Below are 23,681 nucleotides of genomic sequence, written 5' to 3'. Positions count from 1 at the left end.
GCGGAAATTTCCACTCCAAAATCATTTTCAACAGATATATCCTATTAACAAGAAAGGAAAAAGGTAAGCAGACGTAAATGCTCACAATACATTTTTTACCTGAAATCGTAGCCGTCATAGAGGAGTAAATGTGCTAAAACACTGCCATTGGCCAACGTCGATCTTGGCAATAAGAGTCCCATCTATTAGGCATCTTTAAACATTTAAAATATTTGGACAGTCGAGCAAACCGAGTCCTCTGCTGCCGAGTTCTCTACTGGTTTTGGAAAAGTGCCTTGTCGGGTTCAAAGGAAGTTGATGTACATCTGTTAGGAAACTATTACCCGTTTTGTTATTGTTGCATGAAAAAAAAACTTAGGTATTTTAAACATTTATTTGTAATGAAATGTCTTCCATGATTTAATCTTAATCTGAATAATTTTGAAAATATGGTTATATTCTAAGAAATTATAAACCAGGTGCGTAACTGATGATAAAGTGAAAAAAAAATATCACAAACAAAATTCACTGACACCTTTAGGAAAAATGTACGTTCGAGATGGTGACAGCTTAGACAATTGCACCAGTTTACTAAATCTAAAATCACGGGAACTGAGTTAATGTAGCAACGAATGAAAGCCGAATCATCCTTGTACTGTGTTCAAGTATCGGACAGTTCTTTAAACTCCTCGGAACTTCCTTGATCATTACTTACCAGATATAGCTGAAGTTTGTAGTAGCAAATAGTGAAGTAAGCATAAATCTAATTTTCCATTCTATAACTACTTAAGCAGCCAAAACTATATTTCAGCATCATATGATACACAAATAAATATAAGGGGCATTATGTGATGAGTTTCTTTGTCCGACAGGCAGGCACCACAATACACCTCTTTTAATGCCAAGTTAACTCTGGAAGAAGATATCTTCTCATATCCACTTTTCATTAACATTCACAAGCACTGTAATGGTGTAAAAGGTAAATATAAAAAAGTGTAATGTCAATACAGGCTTTATGTTTCGCATCCATGTTTGGCAACCTGTTGATGATTTTAAAAAGCACCATCTCCAGGTTTGTAGTCTGTTATTTACTTGCAGTACTACTTTAAACAGCGTTCAAAGTATGTTGATCCTACATAGCCTCCACGCATTGATTTGGCAACGTTTTGCTCAAACAAACGTCTGTTGTTTTGTAAGACTTCTGCTGCATCTTTATTTAGTGGATCCTCAGGATTAGGTTCCTATAATAGGCAAAATGATAGGTATGGATTGATGTATTGACACTTGACACTCTTAACTAAGACATTGTGATTATGATTAAGATTATGATTATGTACTTTATAGGTACGTTTTAAGTAGATTTTGCTTTCAATTTTTTTATTCAACTTTTCAAGCCAAAACAAAACATGAACAATGAAAAATCCTTAATTTGCAATACAAATTTATACTAGTTATTGGGATTTCACCAAATATACTAAGCTGAGGTTTTTCTTACCAAGAATAGGTACTGCAAGCCATATACTATGGAATTTATTGTCAGAACTGGCTTCCAATCTTCCCTGAAAAATCAATAAAACAGTGAAAATATTCTCAAAAGACACTGCCATTCTTGCCACTATATATATACAAGTATTATTATTATGATGATGATTAGTATATCTTATGTGAAACCTCAGTACACAGATTAAGCCTAACATATGCATCACATTTACTTTACAGAAAGCATTTACTTTATGGAAAAACAAAAAAGTCACTCTACCTTAAGATATTTAGACAAACATTTCCTTCTAAATCAATATTAGGATGATAAACCATTGTTTCACATTTAACTTTTGGAGGTTCATGTGGATAGCCTTGTCCTACTTTGAAACTAAAAACAAAGCGTCCCCCTCGGTAAAATCCCTAGAGAGAAAAACATTCAATTACTTAATCATCAATACAATATGCATCAAACATGCTGTTTTTGCCATTTATTTGTATGCAGTAAAACCATAAAAAAAATTATACATAAATAATAAAGCAAACAAATTTTTTAATCAGAAAAGAACTCAGATTTTGAAAATATCCATACAATTTGTCACTGTTTTTAAATACTGCAATTAAAGCTTTCATAATAATCATAGCATCCAAAAATGTTGAACTGTACTATAAAATATAGATAAATATAATTTTTAATGCATTAAATAAAGCATTAAAACAATTAATTAATGAATCAAAAAAAAAAAAAATTAAGGTATATCAAAGATATTTAAAAATGCATAAAATATAGGATTTCCTCTCAGTTGCACTGCAATGAATTTTTGTAAATGTACCCAGTAATTACTGGTACATAAAATGCAATTTACACATGCTCTCAAGTCTTACCTCATCAGGACAAATGATAAGTTTAAAGTTGAGCAGGTCATCTAGATCTGGAAAATCTATGTCACATGTTTTGGGGAGATTCAATTCATTTATATCTGGAAAATGAATGTTAAAAATTATATACTGAACAACCTAAAAATTCTACATGTATCCTAACTATATCATATAGCAGTACATACATGTACATGCTGTGGATGTGAAATGAAAAAAAATATATATATCAAAAGAAAACAAAACATTTTCCTGTTAGAATGATGGTAAAAATGAACATTGCTTTTCACATTCTGAATTGAAAGAAAATACTTTGAATGCAGTATGTGAATTCCATTCATTTGTAAGTCTGGGTGATTTTTTAAGACAAATACAGCTTGTGTATTAATCTGTTACACCCACAGTTTCACAGCCAATGAATTGTGAAAAGTGAAAGTCTTGTTCTTTGTTTTAGGTCATAATACACTAAGTTTATGTGATGAAAAAGTTTCCCATTTAAGTGGCTAGAAGACATTAACAAAACTCTCTCTCTTTTCTATCAGGGTTTAATCTTCAATGTTTGTATACAAACGTTATAATAGAACTGATAAATAATAACATGGGATCAAATCAAAAATGCCTGGAAACCATACACGGGCAACAAAACTGTACTACCCAGCTGAGTGGTCCAGCTGATAACCATACACTGATCAAGACATCAAAAGATAAAGACACTTACTAGTGTGATCCTCTGACAGTAAATTATCATTTGAAGCCCATTTGAGCTGTGCAGTTTTGAAAGTCAATAGAACAATGGGATCCATAAGAAAGGCATACCAATATCTAGACAAGCACTCCTTCAGGCAACTTACACAGCACTTGTAAGACCACATTTGGAAATGTCATATGGTTTCCTTATAAGAAGCAAGACGTAAACACAGCTGAGAATGTACAGCGCAGAACAACTAAGCATGTCTTCTGTTTGCATGACCAGAGCTATGAAGAACAGCTAATAGAATTATGCTAGCAGCACCAGCACACGGACACATCTGAGGAGATATGATTGAGACTTATAAAATCACCCATGAGGTCTATGACACTTAGGCATCCAAGGGAATATTGAAACCTGCCCCAGATGGGATAACCAGAGGCCATAAATACAAACTGCTAGTTTCAAGACCATGTAAAAAGGCACAACAAAACTACCTTGGCCTTCATAGGCCAGGCTCTGAAACTCTTTGCCTGAAGAACTTGCCACAGCCCCAAATTTAAAAGCGTTTGAAAAAGATAATCACTAGAGTAACTAAGACATTAAATACAACCCAGACACCTGGATATTACCAGAAGAAAACATGTTTGATGACCCAAAGTCTCTGGACAAATTTGAAGAAGATCTGGATATTGAGGTTTCATAGGAACCAGCGTCCAGTATCTGCTTATGTATCCATAGGTATTTTAAGCATTTATCATGTATTTATCACAGTAGCTAAAAATCAAAACCCGTGTCATTTAATCAATAATGAATTTTAGGCGTGACAATTTCAGCAATAACACATAATAGTGGGCATTTTGACGGTCGTCCAAAAATGAAATCAAATACTGAATCAGATATATTTTGTCATATCTAAAAATGGCATTTTTCCTCATTCAACATGATCAAGTGACACTCTACCTTTTGCTATTCTTAACTGTGCAGCTGAGGCTTTCTTTTGACTTCCGGGCTTAGCACCTGGATCAGTACCATCCTTCTTTTGCTGTTTTAGCGAAAATAACCTGATCATTGCTATGAAAAAGTAGATTTGGTGCAGTTCCTTAATGTAAAAAGACTCAGCGACGAACCAGCAGATTTCTAATACAGAGCTGAAACTAACATGTTAATTAGTTTCGATACCTAATAATCAAAAGTTAAAAAGATTAATGTAGATATAAAACTATAGTAGCATACAAAATATCACTTTAATTTTTCATGATAAGTTGACACTTTTCTGAGAAAATCAGTTAGCAGAATTGAGTGAGTCTTCATAAGTAAACATACACCAAATTAAGAGTGACTTTGTACGTTGAGTTCGAGTGCTGCTTCATCGAGGCGGAAGCGTGATGAACTGAATTAGTTCTAGACTGACTAGCTTCTTGCAGTTTGCGTGTTAAAGAAAGCATAAAGGAGATCGATGGAATATTCCTGGAAACACAAAAGAAGGTAGGCTTAGAGTCTGATGTAATATATTATCATGTGATTTTCCACAGCTTTAAACGTTATGCGATTTATATTTGTAAATAAATTTAATGCACTTGGAAACGCACTTCAGAGACCTTGGCCTTGCCACACCAGTACCTTTGTTAATGTGTAGACATGATATAGGCGTGCCCGTAACTGTCAGCTTAAAATAGTGAAGGCGTTATTCCCTATAGACATATTTCCATGTCAGTTTTAGAAGTTCAGACTTTGCCAGCTCAAGTCAAAGTACATGGAGTAGACTGATTAAATTGGGCCTTACAGTTACACTTACCGTGTACATGTAAAGTTACAGTAACTCTGAGACAAGTTCAGGCTGATTGGGAAGGATTTATACTGGCGCATTTGTCATTGCTTTGATTGTGGGAAAGTTCTGGGTATGGTGAAACTTTCCACTTCTGGCTGCCCAAATACCAAGTATTTTTGAAGTGGCAATTTTGATTTTGTGCATTTAAATGATTTACATATTGGCCCAAATGACCAGCAATAACTTCTAGCTTCTGACTTGAATATAAATTATCAGCTATTACTAAGTTCTTGAGAGTTGAAAAGATTTTGCATGATATAGTAAGTGGTATACTGGTCAAGTCTGAAAATATTTCAAAGTTATAATAATTTATCCTAAAACTAAAAAAATTGATTAGAAATCGAATAAAACATCAATTACAGTAGCACGAAAATTCATGCGTTAGCACTCCTATTGACGATTGACTATTGACGATATCTAGCACAGACGGTACATATCAGAATCGTCAATAGGAGTGCTAATGCATGAATTTTCATGCTACAATTCCAGGTGCAGGGATGGGTCACTGGATGATCTTTGATAGAAGAAAATTGCCTTATTTATTTATTTATTTATTATTATTATTATTTTTTTTTTTTTTGCAGAAAACTCAATTTGGTAGGAAGATCGCAGATAGAATTAATAAAATAAATTGTTGAAATGAATTTAAGCAAATGAACAGTTAAATGAACAGAAACCCCAATACCATTAAGTGATTGTGTCTCAGAAAGAAAATATATATATTTGGACCGGCAATTACGTTGGCGGGTCCTGCAGTATATAGATCTTAGAAGTTCCATGAACCTGCAATATCTAACACATTTTCTGAGATTCTGAAAAGTTTGTCTCATTTAAGAAAAATATACTGTATGAATCAGAATGCAGGAATGGATTTATCAGTGAGTATTTACAAATTCTCTTAAGCAATGAAAATATCATTGGCAGTTGAACACTTCCCAAATATCTCAGATGATAATAAAAATGATTTAATGAATTATATCTAGATGTTCTGTACTGTATTTTAAAATTTTAATGACCAAGGAAGTGCAATTTTTACATAATTCTTGCAAAAATTGGAGAAAAAATATTTTAAAAGCTTCAAATAAATTGAATGTTTGGGTGTTTCTCACAATAACTTTTTTTTTCAATATAATTGCTTATAGTTAATTTTTTAATGAAAAGTATTTCCAGTTCTTATTGCAGTAATAAGTTTCATATGTGTTTAGCTCACAAGGGCAGACAAGGAAAATATAACAAAAAATAAACATTGGCAGTGCATGCTGCATAATGAAATTGAAAGAATAACACAATGAATTGAAATAAGTTGGTGTATATGTACCTGTATCATTCAGTATGCTTACTAGACTGCTGGCAGATTTGGTTTATTTTCAAATCTATTTTTTTTCAAAAGTTCATACCAACATGATCTTATGTAAGACAAACAAACATAACTCTAGCAAACAACTAACCGAACTATGGCAGTGACAACTTTTTAGTTTAGGATTAAAATACTGGAAAACAGCCGGTGTTATTCATTATATAATATGGCGTTAACCTTCCGTGATGTAGAAAACAAAGTACAATTTAGACCAAAGAGTATAGTCTACAACATTGGATGTTAGTAAAAGGTATTTGATAAATAATTGGCAACAAACTCTCACAGTGACCTTCATTTACTTCATCTTTGAATAGTTCATTTTGTTTCTTGCTAGAAGTTTGCTAAGGTCATTAGTGTGAGTGATCAGTGACTAAAAAGCCCAAGGTGCAGATTGTTAGCATGTCTCAGAAGATATTATAATAACTAGGATCTTGAAAGCCAGAAGCTATTTAAAACCAGTAATAGCCAGTCTCTTCCATTCTCCTGATTCATGTACGGAAGTGCTGTGACAGAAATGGTTGTTTCACTGTATAGTCCATTAATCATGCCAATGTGGAGGACATCCAGATTCATAACTGTGGTAGGTATATTCAGGTGCTTTTTTTTTTATTTTAATTTGGATTTTTGTTGGTAAATCATGGAAGTACCCAACAATTATCCAAACATGGCACAGGCACATGTACTCTCAGTGTTCTACATTAGAAAACAAGTTATAGCATTATTTAATGGCACATAATTCCTAGTTGTAGCTGAGGCATATGGGGACTTTTGAGAGCTTTTATAGTAAAGGCACCATTATAGTCTTTACCTAACATGGGATTCCTCAAAATTGGGTTAACTGAGATATCGAACATAATGCAGGTTTAAAAAAAACACCTCATAGCATCCTGTGCTCTAGCTAGCTGTCGCCTACAGCAGAAAGAGTATAGTGCTCAATTAGAGAAAGCTGTCATACCCATTTAAATCCAGGTCAGTGTTAAGTCAGGGTTCATGTTAGTGGAGTATATATCGTATCAGTTAAGGTTAACTCAGGATCAGATAAAAGACATTTTATTTGTGTAATTTGTAACATCTGTGACACTAAATACTATAGTATGAGCATAATGGTATGCTACGGGTTAAATATGGAAAGGTTGTAAATATCTTCATTATGAGAGTAAATGTCCATATTGTCACCACAAATACACTCATTTGGGATTATGAATGAAAATTTTATGGAAATTTTGGCTTATGAATATAACAGCAGTGTATACATGTGCTGCAAAGGAAAGTGATGCTAGTATGTAGTGCACTTCAAGTTAAGTGTATGTTGAAATGTTTGCACTGACATGGTTAAGTAAACTTAACAAATACTGTGCTTTTAATGGGAAAGTTTATGTACAGCATATTGATAGCTGTATAGATCCAGGTTGTCATTGAGTGGCTGTGTTGATGGGTTTTGTTTTTAATAGGTTCAAAAGGCACGCGCATGTACATGTTAGGTTAATTGAAGTGGGGGGGGGGGGGGGGGGGCGCTACAGTTAGGGTGATTCAAAAGTAACAAAAACAAAGGCACATTTTTATATAAACATGAAGCAGTTATGAGCAGTAGCTTATGATAGAAAGAACTACTGCATATACACAATTGATAGCAGAGATGTTTCATGTACATGTTGTATAAAGAAGTCAGCTGACACTCAGACTGAGCAAATATCAGACTGATGCAGATTTTCCCATCAAGTTATACCTTATCTGTAAGCATTTGAGATAAAGATGCTGTGATGGAAATTTCCTCCATGGAAGAGTGAAATTGAGAAAGAGCGTTTTGTGATATGTAACTGTGTTATGTCAGAAACCTCCGATAGATACTGATTCTATTTGTTTGTACTCACTACTGTCCCTCTTAAATCTGTGCACTTTGGCCAAGTCAATGTTGGAAACTTGGTTTAATCATTTTGGTGTGGGACACATAGGAATAACTGCAATAATTGTTCCCATAGTGTGTGTAGAGCTGAGATTGTACTGGTAGTATATTTGATCAATAGATTTAAGATGATGCAGTTAATGAGTCCAATGTAGAATTATGTAATTTTTGACTGCTTTAATTTTATAACATACATGCCCTGATACAGGAAAATATGACTTTTCTTTATACACTTTGTGCTTATGACATAATCCAGTTTTGATCCTAAGGAGATATGAATTTTTGTCATTACGTTTTTTATATTATTGTGGAGTTGTTTTGCATGGACAAATAGTTGTCTTGCTCAATGTGCAAATGTCGGATATACTGTCAAATTTAATGGAAATCTTTAATCGGGCCTAGACAGTAAGATGGCATGTCATACAGTTCTTTCTTCTAATAACAAACCTGACTTTCTATCATTTAATTTAATTTTTGTTCATTTTGTAAAATAAAGGGTAATTTCAAGTGTTTTGCTTGTGGAAAAATGACTAAAACTAGCAAGCAAATCAAAAGGAAAGCCCTTACCCATTTAATGTAAAAGCAGCATAAATTATGAAGAGTGTTTTAAGCAATAAAATATAAAAAAAAACATTTAATCATAATTGTATATATTTCATCATGGCACAATTTTTTTCTTGAACATCTTTCATATTAACTGTTGAATGGCAACTTGAATTTTTAATTGCATTGCAATTTATCAATAAGATTTTGCATATTAAACAATATTGAATAGCTGACCTCAAGTAAGAAAGCATTTTAGACCCTAAAGGTATTCTATATCATATAATGTGTTCCTTTTCCAAAAAAGACATAGGCGTGGTCCAACTTATATTCTTATATGAATGTCTTAAATTAAATTTGTTAATTGTTAGTAAAACACCAAATAAAGATGATGTCAATCACCCAGGTTGTTCAATAGTTATTGATCGAGTTCATGATTTGTAAAAACATAATAGAAGTACTGTTTGAATAAAGCATAAAAGAAGTTTTAGTCATTTTTTGCATGAGTGGGTCTTTTGTATTTTAAAGGACCATGGTTTATTGTAGAAGGTGAAGGTGAAACAAACATTAAAGTGCAGTCAGTGAGTGCCGGTAAGAGACTGGTTGTTATCAGGGCTGGCTGTTATCAGAATTTGCATGTGGAGAAACTTTTCCATCTCAAACAAATGTCATGGAAACAGGATGATGCAGTCTGTCTGTTCAGATTGAGATGTGGATGTTTCACTCTCTCTTTCTATTCCATGCTGAGAACAGAGAGCAGTGCTTGTGCTTGTAAGTGTGTGTCTTGAGGGGGGAGGGGGATTTTGCATTGTCGTGGTATGATTTATAGCTTACGAGCAAAAAGGGAATCTGTTTACTGTAAACCTATAAAGCTTTTAAGTCTACACATGAAAGGTTAATTATGCCATGATTTTATTGGGATTTTCATTAAATCATACAGTTCATAAGCGTGGGACGAGAAAGATTTTCAGGATCAACCGAAGATACAGATGCTGTCTTTAAGACTTTGTGTGAAAGGTTAATTATACCATGATTTTATTGAGCTCTTTATAAGGCCACAGAGTGCACAAGGCAATACAGTTCATAAGTCTAGTCTTTATAACAATGGCTTTGAGGAACAACTAGAAGTTTCATTATATGTAAGTTTTTTTGATAAAAATTGCAGATCTTAGAAATAGATCCATTTTAATAATATTCTTCACTGTTGACAATATCAGCAAACTTTGATGTTGAGGGCACCATTTAGACAACAGGGATCATTTGAGATAGCACAAAATCTCACGACTCTCATGGTATTTGGAGGAATGGCAGATTACCTACTGCACTGTGGCAACAAATATAAGCTGACAGTCACAGACAGAATTTATCTACGGATATTTTCGAGGTTGTTGTCTCTTAACATGTTCTGTCAAATCACAGTCTATTGAACAACAATATGAATTCAACAGTGTTTTTGTGTGTCACTTTTTATTATTATCTTAGATGACATTCTCAGTGGATAGAGTTTTAACCTTAATTGTTGGGGAAAAAGTTAACCCCACTTCATGCAGATTCTGGCACTTTTTTTTTTCTCTGATACTGCAGACTGTAGACAGCCTCATCATAGACCATCTCAGAAGATTTTCATTACAATGGTCACTTCTTAGTTGCAATTAGCTTACCAATATTGTAAGGGAAACATTTCTACAGTAAAGAGAAAAGTGATTTTATCCTAGAAATGCATGTTTATCAGTTTTCAGGGTTGTTGAACATGACTGGGAAATTAATGAAATCAGAACTGTTATCCTTTTGTGCTGAGGCTTGCCTACTATGATGAATCAAGTCATTAAGAAGTTACCTTACTGGTATATTTGCAAGATGCCAGTCACAGCTTTTCATTCTTTCATCCAATTTTTTTCCTTTTTAATTTTAGGAAATTTTACTAAGAAAGGGGTCATATGGTGTCAAAAGTATCAAAAATGGCTCATACCGAGGAGGAGCAGAGAAAGACAGCCCATGATTGGGAGGAAGATAAGATGAATGACAAACATCTGTTTGATGATGGAACTATGACATTTTTCTGGTAACTATATTTTTTGTTTAAGTTTTGATCGTTTTTCTTTGCCCCTGGGTGATAGATATAATTTTGCTCATTTCAACACTTAATTTTTTGTTTTTGAATGTGACTTCTGAGATTAACCCATTATGATAACATAGAAAATCACCATGGATGCAATCAATAGTACCCTTACTGATGAGAAAGAGAATCCATGAATATCTCATACTGGTTGTGTTGGGATATTACATGTTTTTCGCTGCAGGCAGCTGGTATTCCTGGAGTCAGACCATATTGAAACATAGACCTTCTCAGTTGACATCTACTGTACTAGCTACCACCACTGCAAATTGAAGGAATACTGATTATTTCTTGTAATGAGCTTCATTATTCAAATATTCTTTATATAAAAGGATTCTGAGGACTGATTACTATCTTTGTGCCTGTTTTTAATTGTGTGTCTGCAAGTATATGTATACATCATTATAAGTTTAATTCCAACGACTGGCTTTTGTCCTCTGTCACAGTGATTGCTTTGATTTTATACCTGTGTACACCTAGAGGCCTTCTTCCAATAGCGATAGTTATGAATTATGAGAGATTTTAATGAATGTTTTGTTTTTCTTTGTTATGGTGATGTTTCTAGGGTCTGGGCATTGGTTTTAATTGTCTTTCTCCAACCTTAGGAAATTGTGAGGAAATGCTGGTAGCCTCACATATTGAAAGGTTTTGTATAAATTGTAATTTAATTGTAAAGGTACTTTCATATATTCATTAACAGGGGTTGAACTTTTTGTCAATTTTTAATTTTTTTTTTTATTTCAGGCGAGCTCACACAATAAGCGTCCTGGTGATATTCACATGCATTCTGGTCTATGTGGCACTCTTTGAGGATCCAACAGTAAATGTGGAGTATAACACAAAAAGGTGATTACAGGCCATATTTTTCACTGTTTCCATTAGTGATGGCATTGATGCAGTTTTCATCCTCTGGGGAAATTGTTTTAACAAGGTGTCAGAAATAGGTGGCAATCTACTGCCAGAATATGTTCGCACATCATTATGCCATAGTCCCAATTTTTCTGTGGTGCACAGGAAATTATTGCATTACTTTCAAACCCACGTAGTGCTTATTCATTATTTATCATCATATGACAACTTTTAGTAAATGTATGTATTCATAATCAGTCAATTGAATTAATGTTCTTTTTATGATGATATAGACATTTTAAGGGACAAAAATGAGCCTTTTTAACACCCCAAGTGCGTCTGCATTGGGTATCACATGCAATAGATATGTCAATCTGTTATTTGTAAATGACTGTTTAGATTATACATTGCCAGTGGAAAAGTGGAAAAAAATGTCACCATGGTTGTCATAGCTTTTCACTATACAAGTTTTATTTTATAGTTGAAGCAGATATTTCTTTGAATAATTTGTGTTATTAAATTGTTTATGAATTTTTTTATTGAATAATGATAACATATTGAGTTTATTTTATTTTATTTATTTATTTATTTATTTATTTATTTATTTATTTATTTTTCGAAAGCTGTAATATTTTTACCTGCAAGATATGCAATTAATGTTAGGCATTGGCACATAAAATGAATAAAAATATTATTGTAGTGGAATAAAGCACATATCGCTGCAATTTGCACTTTTCTTCTTATTATTATTTTTAACATTTATTTATTTTGTTTCACCTGAATACTGCAACAGGGATGAAACTCCATGAAATAATGCAGATAACTTTTTTTTTTATTAAAACCAGCCTCATGTGTCTGCTGTTTATTTCAGAGGAATCACTGCAGTGATATTAGCATTTTTACTATTTGGTGTTACACAGACTCCTGATGGACCATTTAAAAGACCACATCCAGGTGAGAACATTATTTATTCTCTAATAAGGCACCTAGCTTTGTTGTATTGAAAATCATATTTTGGTTCAAGTGAATTGTAGATACATGGCATTGTAGAATATGCAGATTAATCCTTGATCTGACTTTTAAAAAAAAATTTATTTTTATTTTTTTCAATTTGAAACCTGGTTTAATGCATAGCTTTTTGCACAATATCATGCTTTGACAGTATGTCTTTTTAAAAAGTAGTTAATACATCATGATATCCCAATTGCTGTGATCTCCTGGTAGCATTACACAAGGACTGAAAGTATGACTGCTGTATGCATGATGTATGTCAGTAGCAACTTTGAAACTGAAATTTATACAAGATATTTAATAGATCATTTCTTATAATAACATTTCTTAAAATTCAGTTTGAGCATAGTTTTATACTTAGGTTTTGGCTTAATAACATAAATAAATTCAATAGTATGATAATAAGAGTAATTCGCACACACACCTTTGTGCACTCATTTCATGCATTGTTTTTTAAATAAAGTAATTACACCATCTGATAATGTGATGGGCAGTCATTAGTATTCCACAATGGTTAAGGATATCAGTTTGTATTGGTTGTTTTCCACAACTCAATCCAGCATGTTGTCTTCTTGATGTTGGAACATATTTATAGTAAATTAAACATGTTTCTGTTCTGGAGACTTTGCTAATTGGAAATAGCTTTCAAAACAGCTACAGTGTCGTAAAAAGAAATCTGATGGTGTAACAACTTAAAAGGATTTGTGATTATGATGGTCATCAATCTTTGGTGCAGTAAACACCAATATAAGCTTAAGGTTACAGTGGAAATTGACTTGAAATGCTTGCATTTAGCTTTGCTCTTAAATTCCACATGGGTGGATGAGTTGTTTGTGAACATTGGTTTTGCTATCAATGCTAGGATTGTTTTTGTTGGCACTTGTGGCACAGCCAATCAGGTCCATATAAGGTGTAGATTTAATATTTTTCTTCTTCTTCTTCTTCTTCCTCCATCTTTTTCCTTTTTCTTCAGATTTTTTTTTCAAATGAGCAAGTTCTGTTATTAGAAAGTCTGGTCCTTATGCTTGCCTTAAGTTAACCTGCAGATTATCAGCAGAGAAATAAATGAATGACAGTCTTATATATATAACACTTATGCACAGAAAAGAATTTCTTTCAAAATGATGTAAACAGTGACTTTAATACACTGATATGTTTATTCATTATGTCCAAATCATCAACTGCATTAACGTAGTCTTGTAATGGAAATTCTTTTATTGACAACTATTTGTTTTTATAGGAATAGCTGGAATAGACAGTTTACATTCAGTTCTATTTCTGACATCTTGAAAGGAGAAAAATACAGTTGCTTCATCTAAGGACACATGTTAATTTAAAAATAGTTACATTTTTTCTTAAATGAAACTATGTCATTTAATTCTAATTTTAAAAGTGTGCTGTTTTTTTTTTTTTTTTTTTTTTTCGTAAATGAAACTAAGGTCACTTTAATCAAACGATTTTCAAGCAGGTATCCCACCACCCATCTGCTGTCAATAGTGTAGTTATTTTGGAATATTATGTTTATAGTTACCAGCTTTGCTGAGTGACTGGTTCTCCTTTTTTTTATGATTGCATTCAGTGCATTATGTTTATTGCATGGATTTTTAAAGCAATATAAATCAAATGTAATTGATTTGATAATCTGGGCTTTTGTTCCAGTGTATCACATACATTTTTTTGCATGGACATTTAAACTGTGAATGACTTGTGTGCTTTTCACCAATTTCTGATTCACATGACTGAAGGTTATATTTCGGGGGGAAAAATTCTGTTGACGTAAAAGTCTTTGTAGATTGAACCGCTACTGTGAATGTTTTGTTTGACCTACTGAATTGAGTTTGAAGTGACTTCTTCTTTTATTTTTTATTTCTCGATCACCAGCCTTTTGGAGATTGATCCTGTGCCTTAGTATTGTATATGAATTAGCCCTGATTTTCCTACTTTTCCAGGTAAGGTTTTTACACATTTACTCACTTGCACTTATCCTGTTGTTCATATTAAACCATTGTTTTATGATTTGTTTGGTGAATAATTTTTTATGATTTACAGTTTTGTTTGAAGGCCTACTACCAATAGTTAAAGAACAAAGTAGTTGGCACATGTACCAAGATACAAATTCTGAGGAATAAGAGAAGATAGCATGAAAATAAATATCAAGTGATTTTGGCATTTATTATTCAGCAAGTATTGAATTTTGCATATGAGAGCAGCCATTCACTGAAGAACGGAATAAAAAGATGATTATTATGCCTTTATTTGACACGAAAAAGCATTTTTTTTTTTGTTTCAGACTGTTGATAATGCCAGAAAGTTGTTGACTTTTTTTGATGAAACACTGGGTCAGCCACTTCCAGAGAAGGATTATGGTGGCAATTGTTTGATATATGACCCTTCTAAACTTGAGGATCCCTTCCACAATCTCAAGGTAAGAGTAACAGGGGGCGTGGTCCAAGTTTACAAAGTATGGTAATAACTCATGAAATTTAAACCAAATTATAGTTTTTCTCAAAATATTGTCCTGTTAATAATGCTGAAAATGTTGATTCAAATGTTCAATTTGTGTCTAAAAAACTTTTGATGTTTAACAAAAATTATCTGTTTTGCAAGAGTAAAATTTTGCTATAAATAAAGCATAGAAAATTTTAAGTAAAAACCCTCTTCTGTTCAAGTGATGGCCAGGTATTATTTTTTTTACAAGTACTTGTCATATTGTACCATGATACAAGCCCAGGACTCTGAGGATAGCTGTCTTTAAAAGTATTGAGACAAAGATAGTTCTGGTATAAATTTTGTTAAACAATGCTTAAGTATTATTTCATTTATCAGCTTGTATATTTTCATGCATTTTACTTTCAGGATAAAATGGATGGTTTTGTTCCTACACATTTCTTTGGTTGGTGGTTAAAAGTAAGTAGCTGCAGTTCTATTATAGACAAAGTTCAACTGCAATGAGCATTGGGTTTGCAGTACGGTAATGACTCTTTACATGGGGAAACAGTGAGTTTCACATGTACTGTATTTTTAAGTCATAATTTCTTAAAATTAGAACAGTCTTATTGAGTGGTAGCAGCAAAATTGAAAAGCAGGTTACCTTATTTTTGAATTCTGTGCAGTAAAAGCACCACAAGTGCTATATAGAAATATAAGTTTTATAGTTCTGAAATAATGTCACTGAAAGATTGATACTTTATGCCCATTGAAAAGATCCAATGATTGCCATATACGTATGTATTGTACTATACAGTGGTGGATTTAGAGGGGGGGATGTCACTGATATTCCCCTCTTGGAATTAGAATTTTGACTAGCTGCTTTATAGTTCTTATATTCCAAATGGCACTGTTTGCCCTCCAAAACACTCCAAGGAGGGTCGTGGCCTGTCATTCCTGAAAAATCGGACCCCCTCTTCAAATAATCCTGGATCCGCCCTTGTTATACTTTACTGTACTGCACTGCACTGTCTTGCATTGTAGCATATTGCACTATACTGCAGTCTACTGTATTGTACTGTACTATACTGTAATGTACTGACTGCACTGTATTGCATTGTACTATATTGTACTGAATGGTAGTGTATTGCATTGTACTGTACTGTACTGTATTGCACTGCACTGCATTCCACTGTATTGTAATGTGTATCAGTCTTTATTGGAATCAGTTGCCTGCAGATTATAATACCATTTCCACGTATAGATGCATCAGCATTGATTTTAGATTAGAGTCATTACTGGAGTGAAACTATCAAAGCACTGAGCTGCTAAATGAACACACAAAGCTAGAATATCTGATATATCCTGTTGGTATCTGATTTGGAAATAATTATGATGTGCTGTAGTCAAGTTTATCATTTTTTCTTTTCTTTCTATGTTATTTTAAGACGTCTTTCAATTTTGTTATGTATACGGAACATAGATTATTATTATTATTATTATTATTATTATTATTATTATTATTATTCACTCATTACATAGTGATAGTGCAAGTAAATAAGTTCAAAGTATGATACATTATTGAATGTGCATTCAATAAAAGTAAGAGCCCTCTTTCAAAAAATGTTAGATGGGATAGATAATTTCATACTGTAGAGTGAAAGAAGGAAAAGGTCAGCAAAATTATATACTGGTCCTGGGAAATAAAAAAAAACCTCTTGTGAAAGTATCTGTTCAATTCATGTAGAAAGTAATTTGTATTCCTTCTTTACAAAAGATGGCAAAAATGTAGATCCAATTTTTTTTTGCTTTTCCAGACTTTGATCCTGCGAGATTACTGGTTGTGCACTGTGCTCAGTATCATGTTTGAGGTTCTAGAGTATACCCTAGAGCACCAGCTGCCCAATTTTAGTGAATGCTGGTGGGATCATGTGAGTACAACTGCATGTAAAACTTTTATATGTATATAACATGAATGCAGACTTTTTCCAAGAGAAAAGGCAAATACTGAAAGGGATGAAAAAAGGCATTTTTTGAAGTGTTAGGAAAACCAAATTCAGTTGAAATTGTATTGAATTTCACTTTTTTTTTTCTCCTGAAAAACAGTGTTTCCTCAAAATTCCTTAAAATTTGTAAAGAACTTCTTGTGACATCTTGTCCACTAACTGACCATCAAGCCATGGCTGATTAAAGTGTGAACTCTTTAGTGATATAATGAATATGCCTTTTTGATGTGAAAGCAAAGGAATGGAAAGCACGGAATCTAGGGGTCTGACATAATTTCAAGTGTAGAAGAAAACTTTCTAGGCCTGCATCTTTATTTACAAATTCATGGCTAATGACATATCATGCTACAATGACCACTAATGTACACACACAGTATGTTCAATACTTTTGGTGCTGAAATTTAGTCAAAATAAATGTATATATGGAGATTAAGACAGATTATCAAAATGGGGTTGTCTCTTGATTACTGTCAATTTGCAGATTTGTTTTAGTTTGAATATCCCATTTGCTATATTTGAGTTGCCATCCCACATAGGTTCTCACAAATGTGTACGCATACTCATTTTCCTGCAAACATTTTAAACACAGGCGCATATGAACACGTAAACACACATGTAGTTGGAATTAATGGAGGGGACAAAATTATCTACCCCTTCCATTTCTGAAGCATGTATTTAATATACAAAGAGTAGTATCCCCCAAGTTCTTTTTATGCATTGTATATATATATACTGTAGTGTGTGTGTGTGTGTTTGTGTGTGTGTTCTTGTAAATGCCTTCTCATTTTCATATCATAGCATACTGTCCAACAGTAAGTTTCAATAATCTTCTTCAGTGGATAATGGATGCCTTAGTGTGTAATGGTCTGGGTATCTACTTGGGTATGAAGACTCTGAAATATCTCTCACTAAAACACTACCACTGGAGGGGGATGTGGAAAATACACACATACAGGTAAGAACAAAAGCAATTTTAACACTATGGAAATTACAATAATTCCTCACAAAAATTAAGAGCCTCCCTTGTTTCTTTTTAATATCTTTCAAAGATTCAATGACAATTAACTGTGGTTGGGGGGTGGGGGGCACAGGCTTAGTCCAGTCTATAACATCATTTTGACCACAACTCCACTTAATGGTCAAACAATATCACTGAGGAAGACTGCACCAAAGAGCAGTTGAGAATTTCTGCGAATACTGGTAATTTAAGATCTTTTGCTTAGTCCTCTTTTGGATGAAAAAAAAAAATGAATCTCTTAAGACTCTTATCTTTTAAAGATTCATCGTGTTCCTCACAAAAATTCTGTCATATAAAACTATATTCTCTCCCAAAATTCCAAACTCAAGGCCATTTTTATCAGATATTACCAGTATGATGTTATTTTCAAAAATGTGATTATTCCTTTTTGTTTGAATATAGTGGGAAATTACGGTACATGTATCACTTTGTGCATCATTCCACCTGGGGTTATATCCGTTCAATATTCCATTAATACATGGCACCTCTAGTAATATTGCATGTCAAGATTTCTTCTGTTTCTTTGGGCCTGTAGCCAGTTATTTCAAAGGGGGGGAGGGGGCTCTTTTTCTGAAAAAGTGGACCTTTTACCGTGAAACCTTTGTGTACCAAGATCAATTTTAATTCAGAGGGGACCTTTTCCCACCAAAAAGCAGTTTGTTTGAACCCCCCCACCCCCACCCCGGCTTGGGGCCTGTTCTTTCACATTGGCAAGAATTAAACTGCTGCTGGTGTGTTGATTACTGTGAATTTGAATCAGATGAATCGTGAAAACAGCTTATAGAATGATACATGCACCAGCTCACCTGTAAGGAACGGAGGCTAGATTTCATATTTACTTTCACGTCAAGATATGTATTATTTCAAAATTGATGGTTTATACAAAATTATCATAGATATAATTTAGTTTTATGGTGATCAGTTGGGCCTCTAATTTAAACATCTGGTCCATTTAGAGTGCACAATTATAATTTATACAAATGTAATTTTTCACCTTATTTTGTTACAGAGGCCGTCTCCAGCGTGTTGCTTCCCAGTTCACCCCCTACAGCTGGATGGACTTCGATTGGAGGCCCACATTCAGCTTGAAGCGATGGTTGGCAATGTTGGGAATCATTATTATGGTGAGACATTTAGAGAAATCAGAACTTTTCATATCAGGCTCATAATGGTTTCATTTTAATAGTACACTTAGAGCGCATTCTCAACGAATTAAGCCAGGCTTTACAAAGCCGGTGACCTAAAAATGGCGGACGAACATGAAAGAAAAACCGCCTAATCTTTTAATAGTCTCTCCGCCTCTCACACGCCTCCCCACACGTCGTCCCTGCGGGGTACAGTAATTAAATCGCGACTCCGTTCGCCATGCGGAAGCTACCTGAGAAATATTAAGTGCGCATGCTCATCAGTTAAACTCGTGGTGAAGAAAGCATGGCGGCTGAAGGCGATCGAAGGAAAAAAGCTCTTCTGTTCTATTATCTTTGAAAACAGAGACGAAAAAGGAATAATTTGGCCCGTAGAGCAGCAATGAATCGACTATCTACGGAGATAATATCACCAGAGATATTCACGGAAATATTAATGTTCGGAGCCGAGATTTAATTACTGTACCCCGCAGGGACGACGTGTGGGGAGGCGTGTGAGAGGCGGAGAGACTATTAAAAGATTAGGCGGTTTTTCTTTCATGTACGTCCGCCATTTTTAGGTCACCGGCTTTGTAAAGCCTGGCTTAATTCGTTGAGAATGCGCTCTTAGTCTAGTTTATTTTAGGTTTTAGTGATTTTTCCCAATACAGCAGCCCATAATGCTGCCTTTTTCTTCTTAAATTTGTATCAAGCAAATATGTTAATTTCAGTGTTGTAATTTTGTGTGATATTTTTTTAGTCATTCTAAACTATTACTATTACTATCATGCCTTTTTAGAAACTCAAAATCTTTGGCTCAATAATATTGGTGTAAACAGCATGTAATCTTTTGTAGACCAACTACATGTACCATTTTTGAAATCCATGCCATTAACTATAATTTTTGAATTACTTAATTTTCAGTTTTTGGCTGCAGAACTGAACACATTCTACCTGAAATTTGTGTTGTGGATTCCACCTGAGCACTACTTATGTTTGGGACGTCTGGTGTTCTTCCTGTTTGCAGGGGCTGTTGCTATGAGGGAGGCTTTCCAGTTTCTTGACGACCCGTAAGTCAGCAGGTTTCTGTAGTAATATCTTTCAATGATATTGTAGTTACCTTTGCACGGTTTTGGCTTCATAAAAATGTGGACTTTTCATTGTCAGTGTGGTTATGAAACTTAGCTTATTAGAACTAAAATGATGCTTAGCGGCAGATTTATTGATTGAGTTATGTTAGGCAATTTTTTAAAGAGATTCTGTGTTACTTACCAATGCAGGATGCAAGAGGTGTTTTTGTTAATTAAAGGTCCAATACTAGCATGTATGGCAAACTGTGAAAGGAAGTATTTTTTTTCTTAAAACTCACAATTTGTCTTTGCAGAAATTGTAAGAAGTTTGGTCGTCAGGCTTGGATGATAGCTGCTATAATTATAACAGAGCTTCTTATAGTGCTCAAGTTTGACTGGCAGACTGTTTCTAAGCCCATTCCATTCCCTGTTGCCTGTTTCTGGATTCTTGGCATTGTGGGATTGTTTGTTTACACAATTTGGAAATTTTACCTCCATCCACATAAAGTTATCGCAAAGAGTCATCAGACCACTAATGGCGATGTTGTTATGAACAATAATGATAGAAAGACGCAGAATAAAGCCGAGGGTGGCAGTAACGGCAGTGTATCCAACTCGCCACTCAAACAGCCTCGCTTCCGTGTCAACAGGGATAGCCAAAATGGCCAAAGTTGAATGAATAGTCACAATTAAACATTGCATGAACATGTATCAGAAGAAAGAAATGTTATTTTGCATATCACAAACCATGCTCAACATTATTTTCATACCAGCTAAATAATCTCTTTTTATAAAGAATCATCGATTATTTCCATCGTTTCAAAATCCAGTGTCAGCCATGTGAGATGTTTGCTAAGATATTTAGCAGATATTCTGCACAAATTGCTCCAAAGATGATTGTTTTACAATTGCATATTATAGGGAATATTTAGCTACTTGTTTATATTGTACGTACCAGATTGCCAAAGTTATTTTGTATACTTGTACATGGCCTGTTGTGAGACAACATGATTATATAGATTTGGATTATGGTTTTATAAAAGGGAGGGTAAAAAAGGAAAAATGTTGCATATGCTTTAATGAAAAATGTATATAGTGTAGGTGCTTTTTGCTATTGTTGTTAGAATGCTTTGTATTGATGGCTATACAATCTATTTTAGAGAATCATGTTTGTCACATTGGGGGAACGCTTGTCATATTTTACAGATTGGTCTTTTGTGTAATTAGTAAAATGTCAATGACGATTCTGTATGCTGAACAAGAAGAATTGAATTTTGGCAGTAGTATAGAAGGCTAATATTAAAGTCAGAATAAAATATATATTGAGAGGTCTCAAAAGAAAAAAAATGGCATTAAATTATGTTGTTTAAATAGAGTTTTTTGATTGAATGGTATTAGATAATAGATAACAGTATGATTAATAATGCATGAATTGTTTTACTTGACATTGAATATCATAGTTCCCTCTGCTATTGATTACTTGTCCATTTTTACATTTTTTCAATGTAAGAATGGCTGCTTTTATGATATTGACTATGATATGCTGGCTGTTTTATGATATTGCATTTTGGATTGGCTTATATGTTGATTTTGCAAGGGAAATATTTAAAGCCTTGTTTTGCAACCCCGCACTTATTAAATATGCACCAGGTACAGTTAAATGGTAATTTATATAGCATTAAACGTATTTATATTCATGACCCAAATTATACTACTGTCTTACTACTCTGTTGATTGCACAAGACTGGTTTTACTTAGTAAATTTAAGTATGATTTAAGCCTTGATTAACGTAGTGTGTATAGTATTTTAGAGAAAAGATTAATTGGCATACATTCTGTTAGTAGTAATTGTTATATGCTTAAAATGGTCTTTAAATTTTTGTCTATATTCTATATTCTATAGAAGATATAATTAGTAAAAAGTGTTGCTTGCAGAATAGACACAGGATTGTTTATTTTTCAGCTTTGGTTTATAGTATTTGTCTTGTTTTTTAATTTGTATAATAATTCACTATGTATATGTATATGTATACGTATGTATACATATATTATGGAGATTTAATACAAATAAGTTCAAATCAAGTATGAGATATCTTTTAATTGGTAGGTTTAAAGCACTGCTTAACTTGGTCACATAACTGAGCATTTCTATGTCAGTGTGAAAGAAACTTTGCAGATGGTTGAGCTGCTTTGCTTATGGCTAAAAAGGTGAATATTTAACCTCAGTTTTGTCTGTTTAATAACTGATTGTGCTGGAAGTTTTGAATATGTAGTATAGAAAATATGACATTGGCTGAAGAAATGATGCCGAGAACACAAGTTTTGGAGTCGTGTGCTTTCAAAGGTGGAAAAAGCAGTGTGTGTGTGTGTGTGTGTGTGTGTGTGTGTGTGAGAGAGAGAGAGAGAGAGAGTAAAATGGTATATGCACATTCAGGAAGAAAGAAGACTCGGTTCCCAATTAGTCTCAGTAAACAATTGATCACATTCTTTAAATTACATTTTATTGACTATGTATTGGAGTAGTGAAATTATCTATAGATACTCTAACAAGGAATACTAAACTATTGTATTATATTAGATGCTGTTATTAGTGCTAATATTTATATGCCATATGTTATATGAGTTACACAGTGGGGTTATAACATCTATGCACCATACATTATCCTCATGTATCTATATACATGTAAACTAAGGCAGATGTGGACATACATGATCATGCACTCATTTGCTGATTTTCTACTGTTTTAAACGATCAAAGTCTAATTAAAATATTTTGTACTGTTGTATGTTTGAAAGAAATTTATTGGTCTGTCAGTGGTCATTTTATAGGATAAAGAAAATGATTAATTTGTAGATTTTGTCTTTTTATCCAACAACATTCTTCTTAATAAAAAAAGAGTAACTTTTAAAGAAAAGGGCATAAACAGTTTTACAAAATTCCTTTTCTTCTACATCAAATGTGTAACATTTACAGCCAGGTAGGTCAACCATTCCTGGCACTAACAGGGTCGACCAAACTTATGAAAATGATAGATTTTGATTACATAGATGAAATTAAAACAGAGAATGACTAGTAATAATAATACTGATATATTAATAGACAGGTATAAGTGAGTTAAACAAGGAATGCTCTATAGATAAATAAACCACAAATAAGTGTTCTCATATAATTAATAAGCCTTTGTTTAATGTGTTAAATTTAAATGTAGGCCTATACAAAAGTGTCTTACCTTCCAAAATTGTGTGGGGTAGGATTAAACTCTGTCTTTGGGGAATTTAATTCAGTTGCAAATACGCCAGCATAATTGGAATTTTTTGGAAGAATTTGGGAAGATAAAAAAGATACCCATGCAGTCAATACCACTCCAGCATATAGCGCTAATACTCCAACTAAAAACAATAAG

At 33.4% G+C, this 23,681-nt stretch overlaps 2 protein-coding genes across 4 annotated transcripts; one reads left to right on the top strand and one right to left on the bottom strand.

The window, feature by feature from the left end:
- Positions 1-354: 354 nt before the first annotated feature.
- Positions 355-4,188, bottom strand: LOC106176643 (NEDD8-conjugating enzyme Ubc12). Its single transcript, XM_013559109.2, has 5 exons — positions 3,986-4,188; positions 2,344-2,438; positions 1,739-1,881; positions 1,475-1,538; positions 355-1,220 (listed from the first exon to the last, which is right to left on the bottom strand). The coding sequence occupies exons 1-5, from the start codon at positions 4,092-4,094 to the stop codon at positions 1,080-1,082; spliced, it is 552 nt and encodes a 183-aa protein (XP_013414563.1). The 5' UTR covers positions 4,095-4,188; the 3' UTR covers positions 355-1,079.
- A 142-nt stretch (positions 4,189-4,330) lies between these two features.
- Positions 4,331-23,130, top strand: LOC106176668 (phosphatidylserine synthase 2). 3 transcript variants are annotated; one of them, XM_087001503.1, is made up of 12 exons: positions 4,331-4,510; positions 10,569-10,718; positions 11,517-11,618; positions 12,493-12,575; positions 14,514-14,581; positions 14,923-15,057; positions 15,489-15,539; positions 16,877-16,990; positions 17,902-18,020; positions 19,093-19,207; positions 20,132-20,277; positions 20,592-23,130. In XM_087001503.1, the coding sequence occupies exons 2-12, from the start codon at positions 10,594-10,596 to the stop codon at positions 20,950-20,952; spliced, it is 1,419 nt and encodes a 472-aa protein (XP_086857629.1). In that variant the 5' UTR covers positions 4,331-4,510; positions 10,569-10,593; the 3' UTR covers positions 20,953-23,130. The 3 variants fall into 3 exon arrangements, with proteins under 3 accessions (XP_086857629.1, XP_086857641.1, XP_086857635.1); XM_087001515.1 differs by lacking the exon at positions 4,331-4,510 and adding an exon at positions 6,587-6,790; XM_087001509.1 differs by lacking the exon at positions 4,331-4,510 and adding an exon at positions 9,202-9,427.
- The last annotated feature ends 551 nt before the right edge of the window (positions 23,131-23,681 follow it).

The sequence above is a fragment of the Lingula anatina genome, chromosome 1, assembly GCF_051362555.1.
Source record: "Lingula anatina isolate TDL-2025a chromosome 1, LinAna3.0, whole genome shotgun sequence".
Taxonomy (NCBI): Eukaryota; Metazoa; Brachiopoda; class Lingulata; order Lingulida; family Lingulidae; genus Lingula; species Lingula anatina.
The sequence above is the reverse complement of the archived record's forward strand: the minus strand, read 5'-3'. Positions and strand labels throughout refer to the sequence as shown.